Source organism: Xyrauchen texanus, chromosome 2 (genome assembly GCF_025860055.1).
Source record: "Xyrauchen texanus isolate HMW12.3.18 chromosome 2, RBS_HiC_50CHRs, whole genome shotgun sequence".
NCBI classification, from domain to species: Eukaryota; Metazoa; Chordata; class Actinopteri; order Cypriniformes; family Catostomidae; genus Xyrauchen; species Xyrauchen texanus.
The window spans coordinates 18,656,353-18,675,251 of NC_068277.1; the positions used below are offsets into that span (position 1 = coordinate 18,656,353).

An 18,899-nucleotide genomic window follows, 5' to 3' on the forward strand; every position below is an offset into this window, starting at 1 on the left:
GTTATGATCGGTAAATGTAAAACTTTCCCTATAAAAGAGAAAAAAAGATAAATAACTGATTAGCATAAGACAATTATATTGTATACATATTTTATGTTTTCATGTGTACATATTGCATGCTATATACAGTATGTAGTTAGTTGTAACAATACACTACACATATCATCTCATATACATACATTATACATTCTGTACAGTGCTCATTTACAGTACATCCACATATACAGCTGGTTTAATTGCATTATTCAGTACAAGAGGGTGATCGAAATAAAAGGCTAAGTTGACATTTGCCATGAAAGATCTGTTTTAAATGTCTCTCTCTATTTCTCTCAGCTACATTTGGTTTTGAGAAACTGATGGACTTTTCGACTCATGCTGGGTCTCCACGGCTTCACCAAACTCTTAATGTTAACCATGAGATGACCTTTTCTCACATCCTCATGTCCCACTACGAGATATTCCATCCCTACAGCAAGAGAAAAACAGTGTTATTTGTCTATGAAATATCACACAAGCCCAATTCCACTGAAGTAGACATGCATCAACAAAGACAGCCCAAGACATTTATATATGCAAAATAAATGCATTCATTAGCACGTCATAAAACGTTAATCACATTTCTCCAAACTCTTCACGAAGTACACATTTAATAAAAGTGCATAAGAAAAAGTTTATTGGAATTTTGGGAATACTTCAGTAATATTTGCAAAACAATGCAGCAAACGCTGCAGTTAACATGATTATGTCTGATATGGCATATTTCCAAGTCACTAGCTCAACACAGAATCTGTGCCCATGCAATTCCAAAGAAATATCTGCAGATTTCCACAGAATTCAAATACCCCTTATTAACAAACTTCTTTGGATTCCCCACCTCTTGCATGTGCTGTTGTTTGATTTTCCAGTAACACTTTAAAATAAGGTTGTATTTGTTTATTTGTAATCAATTTTTTTTATTAAATCTTACATTAATAAAGAAAAGAAAAACATAAATATATATACACTCAACTCAAATAGGCATACATAGTGTATAAACATAATTCATGTTTTGAATTCTATATAAATAATACCATTTTAGACATTTGTGTAACCCAAACATCTAGCCAAAAGCTTCCCTGCTTTGTCCCCCGACTGTCTTGCCCTGAATAACCAAAACTGCACTTTCCATGACAAAATAGTATTATATCTGTATTTCAATTGGGTCAATTCTCTGAGGCCATCAGATGACATTCGGCACCTCATCTCTGCCACTGCACTTTTTCTTTATTCCAATTTCGCAAGCCCAATTCCCAATGTGCTTTTAAGTCCTTGTGGTCACGCAGTCATTCGCCTCAATCCGGGTGGCGGAGGACGATTTACGCTTACACACTTTGCTTCATTTTGTTTTCATCGCCGTGATCGATCGACGTATTACAGCGAGATCTTCCAAGTCAGCAACAACCTTTGTCAGCATCACAAACATGTTGGACAGTTGACCCTGGATTTCTTCTTCCGCCACGCCATCCGAATCGAGTCCCGAGGTCCGCAGGCCCATCAGAGGTTTCAGCTTGAGCACGTGAGTGCCTTTTAATGTTTCCAGAGTCCCGAGGATTTTGACTTTGCCATATTTACCTCAAAGAATAAAAATGTAACTAGGTGTATCGAATCTCACCGTATTATAACATGAAAATATATATATTTTTAAACTATTAAAGTGTGCAGAGATTGTCGCTCACATGTCTGCGCCTAGCATGTGTCCAAGGTTGTATTTGTTAACATTAATTAATGCAATAGGTATCATGAACTACCAATGAACAATGATTTTATTTTTATATAATTATTAGTTTTTTTTATATTTAATACTATTGTTCATGGTTTGTTCATGTTAGCTCATATTGCATTAACTAATGTTAACATATGCAATTTTACATTTTAAAAATATATAATTTTGTATATTAATATATAATGTACTTTATATGCAGAAATGAACATTAAACAAGATTAATAAACTGTATTTATTAATATTAAGTGTTGTTGATTGTTAGTTTATGTTAACAAATGTAGTTAGTTAATGTTAACAAATACAATCTTACTGAAAAGTGTTAGTGATTTTCCTTGCAATAATTGTGTAATAAATGCTGCTTAAAAAAAACATTGAGATATTAATGACCAAATTGATAATATTTTCTTATTATCAATTTCTTATTTTCCAACACAGTCAGTGCAGACAACATGAAAAAAGTCTGCAGATAACCCATAACAAATCATGAACCTGTGTGTGGGTGTAGGTGGGTGTGCTGACCAGGGTATAGGACAGGGCAGGTGCAGCCTTGTGAGGTCCAGGATTCCGGATAAAGAGTTCGATTTCCATGAGAGAGTCTGAGGCTTGAGTTATCCCACAACACCTTTAGAACCTTCACATCCACCTCTGCATGAGTCCCCTTATCATGAGCACCCAGCACTCTCACCTTTATTGCTACACACACACACACACACACACACACAATTACACAAATACACACATACTCATGACATGCATCCAACAAAAAACTGAGGTGAACTGAGTGCACAGCAAGTTTTCTATGCTACTTACCATAAGCATATTTAATGTTGCAGAATACTTTGCGATTTCCAAGAGCTTGATGTTTGCATACACATTTGTCTGTCAAGAAAAGAAATAGCCTGCAATTAAAGCATTTTCTGTCAGTTTCGGTTGCTAAGACAACTTAAAAACAGGCTTAACATTGGAACATGCCTTTACACTCAGACAAGACAATCAACTTTTCATGGAAACAAGACTGCACTGTTATCAGCTTGAATATGTTCATTTAATACCTGGATGACTATGGGCTGAGAAAAGCTCCTCTGCTTGAAATAAATGACTTTCTCTTGTGCTGTTGTGATCGGATTCAGACCTTGAGATAATCACACAAACAGACAAGCATAAACTCACAAAGCAGACACATGCATGATGATGAGATATTAACGGTAAAAGAAAATTAAGTGAAATTATTTTTTACTTCCATATAAATTGGCCCCAAAAATGTGGGCACATAACTCACACTAAAAATGTATGAATGTCCTTGTTTTATAACAACATATTAAAACAAGCACCATTTATTTTAAAGAATTGCACAAGCACACTTTCGAGGAAAGCATTTCACCCAAAAATATTTGTTAGGGTTTATATTATGAAACATGAAACAATAGTGCAGTTCAGGTTGTAGACCACAAACAGGGAAGAGAATTCGCCATCCCTCAGGAGTGTTTTAATTGGGTTTTTCAACTTATGAATAAAATAAGGTCTGTGGTAAACATTACTTGACGATACATGGACCTTTTATTCTATAACAGAAATTATGCACAGTCATACCTCAAACATGAATTTTGAAGCCGTATTGCATTGCATACTTTTTAAAACACACGGAGGCCTCAAAATTCACATTTGAGGTATGAAAGTGTGTGATTTATGTTCTTAAACAAAAAGTCCACGTATCATCAAGTAATGTTTACCACAGACCTTTTTTTGTTCATAAGTTGAATAACCCTGAATTAGACTTCTGGGTTCACTTACAAATTGACATCACGGCTGAAGAGCTCTATAGATACACTGTACAAAATGAAGAAAAACAGTGTTTGAACAATTTCTGGTTGTCTGGCTTGTGGTTATTTTGATAGGCTCCTTTTATAAACTTTAATAAAACTGACATACATTTACTAAAAATTGCCCTGAGACTAGATGATTAGAAATAATTAAAAAAAAAATGGCTCAGAAATGTTAGTTCTGATTTTTTTGGCAGCTTGTATTACACTTGGTGTTATCAAGTGAAATACATTTATTTAATTGTGGCTTGAGTGTCCAAACATAATTTGGGGCTACTATAGATTCTAGTTGTCAAAGATCGTCAAGCATGTTGGTTTCTGCCACTCATGCCACTGGGGTTATAAATCTGCCATTAAGAAGTTCATATAGTCACCTTATCATACAGTCTCCTGTATAGGGGTCACAATCACCAGCACACTGACAGGGCTTGCAGCCATATTCATTGAAACCCCAATATCCCAGCTTGCACTGGTCACAATGCAGCCCAGCCACACCTGGCTTACAAGTGCAATCTCCATTATCAGGGTTACAGAATGTGGATCCAACATGTTTGCACATACACACTGCAATTCAGGGAGAAAGGAAGAAAGTTATCCAAAATATATACATCAAAGACTACCAAATACATGGAAAATGCATATAGTATTACGGTTTACCATTTGAACAAACCTCTAAATGTATCTAGTCATTTTTTATGCATGTTATTTTGAACATGAACCCAGTGGTGAACACCTCTAAATTTTGAACACTGACCCCTAGGGGCGTGAATGCAGTGTCATTTAATGGCAATAGTTTTCAGTTACAAATGCCATTGTAGAAATGCACTGTTCACAGTGAGCCATGATTAATTTATTCCAAGAGTGAAAATATCCAATAACAGGGCAGTTACTGAGATTAAGCAAGCAGATTTCAGATGATCATGTGATACTAACATGGCAGCACCCATGAGGGGTCCCTATCCATTTAAATTAAAACAGCTTTCATAAGGCTACTGATATGATTGGCAACTTGTTCTTATGCGAAGGATCATGATTTTATACATATGTTTGAAAATTACTATTCATTTATTTAATAGTACTACATAAATAGGGAAAAATTGCTTTGTGCACCTTTAAACATAAGTGTGTAACTCGTTCTGCCCCATTTGTGTCACAGACATGAATGATACCTACAACAATGTGCAGCTTGTTGGAGAAAAAAAATCCCAAATACTTACATTTAAGGAGGGACCCGAGATATATAGTATGTAGGAACCAAAATATCATAGACAGATTTATTTTTAGGACTTTAGGAGACTTTTTTGGGCTCATTTGATTTGGGCCACTAAGCAAATAAATACACAGAACACTCTCGCAACCACCTAGCTATATCCCAGTAACCACCTGCAACACTCACAACACCCTAGAGTCATGGTGGTGAGTTTTACACAAGCATTATTTACATTTACTTCAGAAATGTGCAGAAGTCTCAATCAGTTTTGGGTTAGTTACTCAAAAGTAATCCACTAAAAATGACCAATTATTGATGATCTCATCGAAAAAGTAATCACATTACTTATAACGTCCCTTATAAGTTACTTTCTAAAACCCTTTCTCCTGTACAATGACTCTATATGTGGAGCACACTCAACACAAACAGGCGTACATAAGTGTATAAACATAATTAATGTTTGGAATTCTATATAAATAATACAGTTTTAGACATATGCGTAACCCAAAAAAAGTACTTACCTAAATGCAGTTATCAAAACTGAAAGTCAGTGACCCAAAGTTTAGGGGTTTATCTGCATCTATTGCTTTAATCGAGACATACTGTATACAGTTAACTTGACTGTAGTGTCTCAATGACTCCTACCATAAGTACAAAAGACATTTGAAGAGAGCTGTCCAGACCAGACTGACTATTTACACATACATGCATTGCCAGACTGGTGTCATCTGATGATTAATCTGTCTGCCTCCACACATACACAATTTTTGGAGATTCACACTCGTGCGCACACACACATGGCTGAGATCCCATCACTGTTCTTGTTATTCTACCATGTCCCAGCCTGCAGAAAGAGCAGGAACAACATTCAATGCCAAGCATCCCCTCGATGTTTGCATGAGTGTGTGTGCTACAATATCGGACATGTTCACTGATACAGTGAGTTCCTGAATTTTGACATCATCTAGGCAACGCTACACAGGTAATCAGATTCTGAAACTTTCACATACAATATCTAAATATCTTTATTTAAATATATTATAATTATATAAAGCAAATTATAATAACTATAGACTAACCCTAACATACAGCGTAAACCTGACCCTAACAGAACACATTTGTAACATAATTTAACAATGGAATTTATGTATGGATTTATCCTAATGAGGATGTTCCAAAATGTCCCAAAAATATGGCTGAGTCTGATTTAGCTCTCTTCTGTGTACAAATTTGTTCTCAAACTATAGTTCAGTTACACAAACACAAATTCATTCACACTGGAGAAAGGTGGAAATATCAGGAACGGAAGTGTAGATTGGGGAAAACCACGTAGACCCCACATACCATTTTAAGCAGCTTTTTAAAAATCTGAGATTAATGGCTTTCATCTTAGTCCAAGACACAAATACCCAAGTTTTTATAAAAGTACTGCGATAAACACACCTATTATGTTATGGTTTGAATCAACATATTGTTCGTGTAAACGTGCCTGTGTGAGTGATGAGTGAAAGTGTTTTTGAGTGTGTGTGCATTCACAAAACGCTTGTATGTGCTGCATGTTTGTGTGTCTTACGTCTGCAGGAATCTGGGTCAGTCAAGGGTTTCTCGGGGTCTCTGTAGAAGCTGCTCTTGCACTGTTGGCAGTGACGGCCACTGGTGTTGTGAAGACAGTCACACACACCGCCGCTCCGCTGACCGGAACGTAGCCATACTGTCTCATCAAAGTGACAGGTCTTTGCGTGGCTGTTACACTTGCACTCTGCATAACAATACAGAAGCAATCAGTTACCTGAGCAACTGTAAGTGGTACTTAAAGGTGAAGAATTTTAATAATTTTTATGTTAAAATGCTTGCTCCTATCGGAGTTTATTATGTAGAGACAATTACAAGAAACTAATAGGTCGAATTTGTGAAGGAGTAAACACTGTGGCTCTAACAAAACATTGCTCTGTTTGTCTGAGCAGTTCAGCATGGGCAAGTATCAATCACATTTTCTTAAAAAAATTTAAAATAACTTTGATGTCACTAGAGGTGAAATAGTTTATACATAAAGTCCCGCTTTTTGTACCAAATATAATTTTTTTTTCTGGTTATTATTGGGATTTTGGTTGAACAATAAACTGCATCTGGGATTTTATTCATTTTGGACTCTTTGTCTTTACCTGCCATAGTAAAGAAAGAATTAGAATTGTTTTGACATTCTATAAACCGATATATAAATCTATAAATGCTATGCATGGGACTCACTCGACAGGGAGAGTAAATGTTAAACTTAAGTGTTATTTTATGTGTCTTTGTGCAAGAGGAATATAAAGGGGGAGACTTGTTAAAGCTTAATGTTTTATGTCGAGATTTAGAATAATTTTTGTTATGTTGAACACTCAAAAAATTAAAAACGTTCATTGAACTTTTCCACGTAATTTAATTTGATATTTTTATCAAAAACGAATTTATCTGAATTAATTTGATCGTCTTTTTATATGAATTAGAGTTAGACCGATATATCGGTTTTACTGATTAATCGGTGCTGATAGTTGCTTTTTATAACTATCAGTTTTCATCAAAATCTATGCTGATAGTCTCCGATAGTTTCTATTTTGATTCCTCATTTATTTATTCCTCAGCAATACACCTCATCTGGTGAATATATAGGCTATTCATTTATTTAATACTTGCATATGGAGCATTGCAATGGAGCCAAGTCTCTATAATTTTTTAATAAAATGCCCCAGTGTATTTCAGGCTTTTTTATATAGTTAAAATTCCCACAATATGCACCAAATCTTTTTTTTTTTTTTTGGGTTATTATTTGAATTTTGGTTGCACAATAAACTGCTTTTGGGATTTTATTCATTTTGGACATTTTGGCAGCCTCAATGTCTGTGCCTGTCATAGTAAGGAAAGACTAAGAAATCTTAAACTATCGACCAATCAATCAGTTATCTGCCTTTTCACCACCTTTGTTATCGTATAGGCAAAATCCACTATTGGTTGACCTATAGTCCTTAATAATCAAGACTGTTGCTTTAACTTTAATCCTTGAAATTATGTACTCAGAGTTTTATAAAGGAAGAGATCCTTACTAACGCACTGATGAGCTTCTCCGGTTAAACCGTTGGCTGGCAGCCATGGCTGGTCGTTGTAGAGGCGATCACACCTTTCACAGTGATCCCCCGCTGTATGATGTCGACATACACATTTACCATGCACCTGCAGCAGAGGCCAGAGATACACAAAATTCACCATACAATTACATAGAAAAATCTTACAAGCATTTGTTCAATGTCAATGAACCATATTTTATCATACAACACTTTGCCAAACCATAAACTAGACAAGATCCTTTGTGTGACTGGCCAATACCTAACATTTCTGTCTTACTAAAGCAAACACCCTTTTGCTACATTAGATGCTTTTATTAGACCTCATTGTGGACAGTGATAAATTGAGTTCACTAAAGCATTAAGTCGCTCAAGGCACTTACAGTGCTTTCACCATGCATAAGGGGTGTTTGTAGGCACAATGTGAACAGCATGCCCTAAACCTGCTTAATCATGGTAAAATAACTGTAATGCACAGCCTTGAGTGGCTTATTACTTTTTAAAGGAATAGTTCGCCCAACTTTTTTTTAATTCTGTCTATTTACTCACCTTCTTGTTTATCCGAACCCATTTGATGTTAAGCCCTAATGAACGTGTAGTAGACGTCATGATTTACATTTTCACCAAAATCTATAATATGCCTTCAGAAGACATGTAATATTACACACAATCAACATGGAATACTTTTATGATATTTTTTGGGTGCTTTTACAAGCTTTAAAGTGAGTCAATATCAACTGCCATTGAGTAGACAATATTCATTACATCTTTTCCTTTTGTTTACCTAATAGGAAAGAAAGTCATATGGGATTGGAATGACATGAGGGTTTAAAATTTAAAAAGGGAGTAAATTATGAAACTATTCTTTTAATATAGCATGTGTGGTATGTTTATCAGTGTTTAACCATGGCTTACATTGGCTTTGAAACTTTTGTTTTGCAGCACTTCTCATATAATTGCCACCCTATAATGAAATGCTTATGCAGTATAGCTCATTCATAAGTTAATTTGGATAAAATTAAATAAATTAATTATGTAAATGTAAATAAATGCTTCGAATGCATCCAATCAGAATCGGAAGTTAGTGTCAGAACTATGCATTTTCAATTTATAACAGTTCAAAGTAAACCAATGGTTTGAATAGACTTTATAAACTTTTAAAGTAATTGCTAACAACATACTAAGTATGTTTTGCAGTTCCAATCTGTGCCACATTACACATCGTCCAATAATCACTTCACTTCACTTCCTGTAGACCCTCACTCTCTCCTACATATTTTTTAAATTAGTTACAGTATGTGCACAACATCTCTAGCTCAAACGTCCTGTATAAAAACATCCTCCTCACCCGCAATGCCCATGTTTACCTAACACTTCTCCTCAATATCCAAAACTCAGCCATCCATCAAATGGTCTTCTACTCCATGAGTGTTTGAAAGCAAGTACAGATAAATATTATTGGTCACTCTCCTGAAATAAGCAGTGAAAACAAGCAAACAAGAGAAGAACTTTGAAACTACTTAATGGTGAGGCAGAGAAAGGCAATTGAGCAGTCAAAGAGACAGATAGCAAGAGAGGGAAAGAGGGGGTAAATTGGCAGCGTTCCATTCAGTTGGCATCTGAAACACTTTCACATGTTTATCATCATATTGATGGAGGAAACACACTCAGACACACACACACACACTTCCAGCTAACCAAAACATTCCTGCAGGGGCACACAAGGGCTGGATGTGAGCACTTGTTCCTATGAGTGTTGATAGACAAAGCATGTCAATGCGCCTGTGTTTGTCTGCATGTCTGGGTGGGTAGTGTGTATGTGAGCATGCATGCTTTGTGATTGGCACGGGGAATGTATTTTGTCTGTTAGATCAAACGATCTGAACTTTGATAAGAGGGCAAAGAGTTAATGTGTGTGTGTATGCAAATGAGACTAATTGCTGTCATTGTTTGATCACAGCAGGCAAACAACAACTCAATTAGGAAAAGGAACAAGCAGTGGAGGCCCTCATTTTCGTCTCGGTGCTTGTTATCTGCATTTCTCCCTTTGTTTCTCCCTCCTTTCTTTTCTTTTAATCTTTCTGTCAGAGTTGGGTTTTACTGTAATCTCTCCGCAGAAATACAGCCAAATAAAGAGCAAACATATTGCTTATATAATCTGGAACAAAGAAAGTGAATGTGAGGGGGAAGAGAATGAAAGTGTGAAAGACAAAACATGGAAGATGGGGACCATGTAATCATACAGGAAACATGTGTTCTTGGAATGTAGATAACATTTATTGAAATAAAGTAATAACTATAGTAATAACCATGTAATTATACATGAACAGCTTAAAGCTGTTTGACCTTTCTCTTTTGAATTGTCACTTTTCTCCTTTATACATTTTTTTTAATTGTAGTAAGTTTTCAAAGAAAATTGTATACTTTCTTACTTTTTACTTATGTATTTTTGTCATGTTGTTATAAAAAAAAATCTATTCTTCTCACATTGCATTGAAAAATATTAGTTTTTTGTTGTAACCATAAACTTTGCTTTTGTTAAACTTCTCTGAAAACAAGGTTTAATGTCTTTTTAATTTGCTTCTTTAGTAAATATATATATTATATTAGATGAATATCTCAATTAATACTAAATCATACCACTTAAAATACATATACAGTAGGTACAGCTAAAATAACAGTCAAACACCTTTGGGCGATTCTCACGAAATCTGTGAAGAAAACGTCCTGGTCATATTTTCCAAAATCAAAAGAAACAAATAGGAAATTAGAAAATGAAGCCTATTTTTAGGAACATTAAGATTTTAAAATTGTGACATTATTTTAATGACAGTTTTATATACATATATACAAAGAATCAAACTTAACCCCAACTATTACCCCTCCCCTTCCAATCCCACCCTAACACCAACAACATAACAGTGGTCCCAAATGACATAGACACACACATGCACATGCACAAAAACAAATAAATAGATAAATAAACAAATAAAAAACACAAAAGAAAACTTCCTGAAAAGAGGGCATGATCATGACACTGGTTAAGACCAAAGTCTTTTTATGTCTATTTTCAATGTCAATGACCGCCCCATCACCCAAGATACAGTGTTTGGGGCAATATGATACCTTAATGCCTAACAAATCGCACACCATACTCTGCACCTTTAACCAAAACTGTTGTATTTCAACACACCCCCAAAAGACATGGGTTTTATCTCCGCCCCTCTGATTGGCATCGCCAGCAGGTGGGTGTGTCTTAAAGACCAAGCCTATACAATTTAGAGGGGGTCGAATAGAACCCATGTAAAATCTTCAATTGTATAAGGTGCACCCTTGCATCTCCCTCCTCTAATCCCAAATGTAAATCTTGATCCAACCAATGTACTCCCGAACCTAAATCCAAAATCTTAAAAAGATAATCCCATTCCACCTTATCAAATGCCTTTTTGGCATCAAGTGTGATGGCACCGACCACATGATATTGATGAAACAACTAATTTTATCGGAAGAGCTGCGGCCCCGAATAAACTCCACATGATCTATATGTATAAGAGATGTCATAACTTTACTTAATCGGTTAGCCAAAATCTTTGCCAAAATTTTTACATCTAGCTGGATCAGGGAAATTGGATCTTTGTCTTTAAAAATCAGACTGATCTGGGCTTGAGTCATGATTGGTGGAAGCTTTCCATTCTTTAACGATTCCGTATAAAATTCTAGCAAAAGTGGAGCCAGTTCTGCAGCATAAGATCTAAAAAAAATTTTTTTTTGCTCAGTCATCAATTTAGGTAGTTCTAATGGTTCCACAAAATGTACAATGTCTTCATCAGTAGACGAAGAACTATAAAAATAGAATTCTTTAAAAGCATTATTAATATCAATGGCCAAGGTCAAAATTTCACCATCAGCCGATTTCACTGAGGGAATGGTAGAAAACAACTCTCTGCTTTATATATCTAGCCAAAAGCTTCCCTGCTTTGTCCCCTGACTCAAAGTATGACTGTCTTGCCCTGAATAACCAAACCTCCAGTTTTCACAACAAAACAGTATTATATTTGTGTTTCTAATGGGTCAATTCTCTCAGGCCATCAGATGACATTCGGAGCTTCATCTCTGTCTCGCCACTTATAATATTCTCACGAGTTCTCGCGCTTTGGATTTTTTGGTGAATGGGGCATACTGTATTATCCATCAACAGATTAAAGTCTCCTCCCAATAATATATCATGAGGGGTGCCAAAAACTTTCAACTTCCCTTCAAGATCTATAAAAAAGCCATGATCATCAAAGTTAGGTGTGTAAATATTAGCCAAAACCAACCTTTGCCTCTGAATTTCTGCCAAAACAATAATGACTCTTCCTGATTTATCAATAATCTGTTTGAAAAATTTTAATTGTAGATGTTTATTTATCAGTATAATGACCCCCCTGCTCTTACTTGAGCCAGCACTAAAGAAAACACCCCATATCTTCCCAAGTTTTTCTTGAAGAAACACTACATCACATTTCTTATGCTTAAGAAATAACCTTCATTTGATATAATAGAAAAAATATATTGTGCATCAAAAAATTACATAACAGAAAATATTTTGTAAAACAGACCCCGGCCAAAAGGCAGAATAAACACAAAGAAGTTATAGATTCATTCACAGAACTGTCTTTAAGGTGAGTGCACAAGATGACGTAATCATTCCAATGTCCCGCAAAAATACTCCACAAAAATAAACTCCAGCCAACAGGAGGCATAATTACAAGGAACGATCAGATTCATCCATAACTGTCCCAAAGCAGTGCCATTCCACAAAACAAACTCTAGCTGCTAGGTGGCACATAGAAGAGCACAAAAAGAAACAAAACATGTGTCCAGGTTCCTCGGATGGTCAAGAGTCAAATTCAATTTGAGGACGCATAAAAAAATATACCATGACTTACTCAGATCGTCAACTTTATAAAAAGAAATTTTTTGTGTAGGCATGTCGATATTTTGCAGTCACCCAAAGTGTCCATTCTCAATCTAGCTTAAACCTTCAGTGTAAATGTGATCCTCCGTCAAGTCCCTTGGAGTGTCATTCCACAAAACAAACTCCATCCGCTTGGCGAAACCAACACAAAAAGAAACAAAAATGGTGATCAGCTTCCTCCGACAAGCGAGTGTATGTTCAGCGAGTCGATCCACTCACATGGGAAACACCCAATGGTTACTCACCCATTGTTTTTATAAATGACAGTGTCTGTTTTGGGCACAAAAATACCTTGCGGCCGTCCCTGGTGTCTATTCTAAGTCTGGCCGGAAACTTCAGAGCAAAAGCGATCTTGATGTAAGAGTTTCTTACATTCCTTGAACCGATTGTGTTTCTCTCGTCGAAGTCGCAAAGTTTGGGAACAAGAAAATATTGTGATTCTTCCAAGAAAGCTTTCCTTTGCTCCTTGCCTATTGCAACACGAGGTCTTTATCGGATGATCTCTAAAATTTGGCCAGAATTAAGTGAGGCCTGTCTCCCTCAGCGGATCTCCGAGCCGACACTCTTGCTCGATTTCAAGTACATGGCCTGTTATGTTGAGCAGACCCGGGAAGAGCTCATCTAGGAATTTCACCATATCTCTGCCCTCCTCATGCTCAGGAATTCCAACAATTCGGATGTTATTCCTGCAATTCCTATTTTCCAAAATGCCTTCCACGTCCATTTTGGTCACGGGTGGATTAACGGATAATTCCCTCTCCGATGACTCCAGATAATCGACCCGTTTCTCAACATCCTGTAACCAACTCAGAGAATGTTGTTTCCATCGGTGTAATCGGTCGACGTATTACAGCGAGATCCTCCAGGTCAGCAACAACCTTTGTCAGCATCACAAACATGTTGGACAGTTCATGCTGAATTTCTCTGGCGATGCCATCCAAATCGAGTCCCCGGCCCACTGGCCTGTCACAGCTATCATCTTGAACACATAAGTGTCTTTTAATGTCTCCAGAGGCCGAGGATTTTGATTTCTTTGCCTTGTTTAGTTCAAAGAACAAATGTGTAACTGGGTGTAGCAAATTTCACCAGATTATGATATGAAAATAATCAAAAAGTTAGCAAACTGTCGCTCACACGTCTGCTTCTCGCATGGCGTCACGTCATACCTCTATTTATTTTGTATTTAAATTGTAAAGTAGTTATACATAATAGTAGTAGCTACACCCTTGGATCTGCTTTTCATTTTTGATAATTTTATTTTGTACATTTTTTACCTGTTTCACTGTAATACAGTGTGTTGTTGAAAAGAGAATCATTCTTGAAAACAATGGGAGTAGTAAAAGTAAAACGGATGTTTTACAATAATGAAAATGTCACAATGCAAAAAATCCTAACGGTCCTAAAGGCTTCATTTTCTTTATGCAAATATTATTATTATTATATTTTTTATTTTATTTTAAAAGAAAATTGTAATACATAATGGGTAAGTATTAAGCCAGGCAAAGAAAAACATGACTCTGTATTACAAATATACACATACAGTAAACACTTACCATATGTTTGCGAGGAGGGTGTGTGATCTTCTCGTCCCCAGCAGGCACACACTGGTCTGCATGCCCATGGCACAAACAGCTTCCCTTTAATATGAGGTCAGAGATGGCATAGTGGGCAGTGAGCAAGTTGGCATCAGGGTGTTTACGTAGGCAGGGACATGACTGTGGCTGAAGTAGGCGCATTCGTATGTTAGTGATGCTGATGTGGGCTCGAGCAGTGATGCTGTAGGGATCCAGCTTTTCCCAGGGTGACAAAGCCCGGTAAATTACCTGCTCACATACACAGAGAGAGAAAAATATATATAAAAAAGGATATTTGCTTACGATTCCTCTGATTTATCTCTTTAAAACGTGTTTTTTTAAAAAGTGTTGTTTTAAAAGTGCATTAGATGGACAGTCTAGCGGCACCAAAATTAATGTTAATCCTATTGTGCTTTCCAATGGGGTGAATTTAGATGTCCAAATTCACCTGAATGATTACCATATTCATGCACCACTGTATTTACATGGTACTCAAAGTACATGAAATAATACCACTGTACTAAAATGATGAATGTCTAAAAACACGAGGCATTGCCATGGTAAATGTCAATAAATGAAAGAATCAGCATGACACACAAAGTTCTGCAAAGTCTGCAAACTCTCACCTCTCCATTGCTACAAGGCCATGCTGTGGAGTATTTCTGAGTGCAGCTGTGTCCATCCTCCAGGTTGAACACTTCACTGCAGTTCTGTGCATACAGCCTCAGAGTGCTCCATGAGCGCCCGAAGTCCTGCGAGCGCTCTATTACCATGGCAGCAGGGCGTGGCGTTCGGAATATAATAATGAGATGAGTGAAGTAAAATTCCACCTCCAAGTCCAGTTGTAGAGTTTCTATGGCAACACCCTGAGCAGACTGCCACCAGGACGATGGGTGTTTAAAGGGTGAGTCTGTCATGGAGGCAGGCGGGTGTGCGTGGTGTGTCACGGAAACGTCGCACACCTCACAATGCAACACACATTTGTCATTATCATAGTTACAGTACCGTTCTGGAGAGGTTGAGCCACACTGTGAGATGGTCTGTACTGGACGTCCAACTGCCAGGTTTCCCATGCATGGATTACACACCCGATTCTGACATCCTGACACATATAAAGAAACACTTCACGATTACAGTATATTATTTTTTGAAAATGTTTCTTTCAATAGAATTTTCTACAAAGCAAAATCCACCAGACAGTATACAAATAGCAGTATACAGTATACAGTAGCCCCAAAAAGTATTTAGATGGTTAAGCCACACTTAAATATGTACAAAATATCAAGCCAAGTTGCATTTATTCTAAAGAAAGATGGAACAAGCACACAGTTAAGCAGAATATTTCACAAAAACAAGTTTGTTAGGTTTTACATGATAGATATACTGCTCAACAACTTTCTGGTTGTCAAATTTAAAGGGATAGTTCACCCAAAAATGAAAATTCTCTCATAATTTACTCACCCTCATGCCATCGAAGATGTGTATGACTTTCTTCTGCAGAACAAAGAACAAATATTTTTTTTAAGAATATCTCAGCTCTGTAGGTACATGTAATGCAAGTGAATGGTGATCAGGCCTCCAAAAAGGAGATGAAGTCAGCATAAAAGTCATCCATACAACTCCAGTGGTTTAATTAATGTCTTCTAAAGCAATTTAGTTGGTTTTGGTTGAGAACAGACCAAAATATAACTCCCTTTTCACTGTACACTTGCCAATGCAGTCTTTAGGCACAATCACAATTTCAAGCATGATTACACTTCATTGTGCTTGATGCATGCACAGAGCGCTAGATGGTGCTATAGGACGTGTAATCAAGCTTGAGATCGCTAAGGAGACTGCTGTCAAGATGTACAGTGAAAAAGGAGTTAGATTTTGGTATGTTCTCACCCAAAACCAACTGGATTGCTATAGAAGACATTGGTTAAACCACTGGAGACTTATGGATTACTTTTGTGCTGCTTCTATCTGCTTTTTACAGCTACAAATGACCTGATCACCATTCACTTGCAACTGTATGGACCTACAGAGTTGAGATATTCTTCTAAAAATCTTAATTTGTGTTCTGCATTAGAAAGAAAGTCATACACATCTGGGATGGCACGAGGGTGAGTAAATGATAAGATAATTTTCATTTTTGGGTGAATTATCCCTTTAAAGTGATGGACTACATTTATAGTTCACACTGCTCAAGTAATCTGCTATGACACCTAGTTGAACTTCAAGGTAACTAACACACATTTACATACATAAGAAAATTACTTGCATGCACTAAAACTGGGCTTGGTACAAGCTGGTTAAAATTAATTGCAAAAATGTGCATAAATTTGGAGTTAGTTCAGGTCAAGCAACATTTTAGATGCCACTTGGTATGATATTTTGTTGTGTAATGCAATGAAATTCTATTTTTTTTATTTTATTTTTTTGTGGCACTAATATCGATATAAGCAAACGTCTTTTTTACAATGCAATATATTACACATAAATGTAACATACATTTCAATATTCAACACTGCAGAAATATGACAAGTTGACAGGTGGGTTCAAACATATAAATGTTGGGTGTGCATGCATATGCAAAGTTTTTTTTTTTTTTTTTTTGCTTTGCATAGTCAAAGCATCCCACATCTCTCACACTTTGGTTTTGTTGGGAAGCAGCGCTTGTTTCGATAGCGCATGCGGTGCGCCTAAAGCTGGTGATTAGTTTACCATCATTTAAGCGCAAAACACTGACCTGAACGCGCAATTTGAGGAATGCTTAACACGAGCGCTGCGAATAACACACATCTCCCTGTCAGCTCCATATTAGTCACCAATCAGAACAAAATATCCACAAATGGTACGTATCAAACCCTGCAAAGGTTATAATCCACAATAAGTACTGGAACCTGATTTTGCTCCTGAGTCTTTAGAATGCAAGTAGGAGCATGACTTCATCGGCGTGGGTTGGCCAGGTGCGCGAGCGCTGAGCTGATCTGCCCGCATAACAAACAGAAACTATTCACCTGAAAAAGGACAAAAATCTCGCGCTACAGCGCCATTTCTGTGCAACTTCAAATAAGCGTACTAAATCACCGAATCGCTTCTTTCTCATGAGAAAGTTGTCCGTGCGTATGGAACGCCAGGCTTGTCCAAATATACGCGAATCACGTGCGCGCCGCTCGTGTAAAAGTCAGTTGAGCGCGTGTGTTGCTCTGAGCGCTTCTTGTGGGGCTGCGCGTGTCGCTCTGTAAAACACACGAGTTGGAATCTGAAGCCCCTGTGAGTGACATGACTTTTGAAGAACGATGGCCCCGCCCCTTCTCCCAACATTTGTCTCCTTTTTAATGGAGCATTCCTGCCAGGCATGAGTTTTTCAACCTCAGATCAGCACTTGCAAGATGTGTGCCTCTCTCTCTCTCTCTCTCTCTCTCTCTCTCTCTCTCTCTCTCTCCCTCACACATATCTATCTAAATGGGGATTTCCATTTAATTTATATTGTTCTGTAAGCTATAATTGCCATAGACTAACCATGTCCATGAAACAGGCTACACACACACACAAAGTGAAAAAAGTGCAAGTAACATTTTTTTACCTGTGATCGATTTTATTTAACAAATTGTTATTTTTGCCTATAATGTACAGTTTCTTGCATCACTCTCAGACATATTAACTAAAAATAAAAAATTAAAATGTTAATGGAACTTTTATTTTGCATCCAAATAGGGTAATACAAAAATCCTCTCAATTAAGGTTATTTAACTGGATTAAAACAAAAAATACAAATTATTATTTAAATATTGTTTCTTGAATTTTAGTAAATTCGATATCTTTTTGATTTTAATGGGAACTTGGGAAATTGTTAATTAACTAAAGCGCAAACAAAGTGTATGGATATTTTGAGATTTGAATCGTTTCAAGTCAACTAAGAGAAAAAGAAAAGAGTATGTAGGCAAGTTTCATGAACCCATACAGATGGTGTTAATTGGTCAATAGGAAGGTATTAAAGGGGAGCATTTCCGTTGTGTTGTGGCTATTCCGTTGTGTTGTGGCTATTTCGTTGTGTTGTGGCTTGTTTCCGTTGTGTTGCGGCTTTTTTGTGTTGTGTTGTGGCTTGTTTCCGTTGTGTTGTGAACTTATGTTTGCTTTTTGAATTTCGTTGTGTTGTGCACTACTGGGCCACAGTACAAAACTCATATAAAAATATGACTATTCCCATGATTAACACATATTTGAAATATCTTTGAACAAATAATTTTATAACACTTTTATCAGAAGGGGTGAATTTGAGTTGTCCTCGACAAGTTGAATGAGAGTGGAACAAGAGAGCAAACATTCAGATGTCACAATTGTGTGACAGCATTCCATTATGACACAGAAATTAACACAATGGCTGACCAATCAACCCCAACATACAACCAACCCTGGTCTCCTCTTCCTCATTTAACACTAATGAACAACATTTAAAGGAATTGTTTACCAAAAAATGAAAATTC

The 18,899-nt window shown here is 36.7% G+C and overlaps 1 protein-coding gene across 1 annotated transcript; it reads right to left on the minus strand.

Annotated features, from left to right (window-relative positions):
• Positions 1-119: 119 nt before the first annotated feature.
• Positions 120-17,654, minus strand: ntn4 (netrin 4). Its single transcript, XM_052153057.1, has 10 exons — positions 17,159-17,654; positions 15,054-15,529; positions 14,407-14,676; positions 7,876-8,002; positions 6,366-6,551; positions 3,957-4,146; positions 2,815-2,894; positions 2,573-2,641; positions 2,282-2,455; positions 120-466 (listed from the first exon to the last, which is right to left on the minus strand). The coding sequence occupies exons 1-10, from the start codon at positions 17,226-17,228 to the stop codon at positions 330-332; spliced, it is 1,779 nt and encodes a 592-aa protein (XP_052009017.1). The 5' UTR covers positions 17,229-17,654; the 3' UTR covers positions 120-329.
• Positions 17,655-18,899: the final 1,245 nt, after the last annotated feature.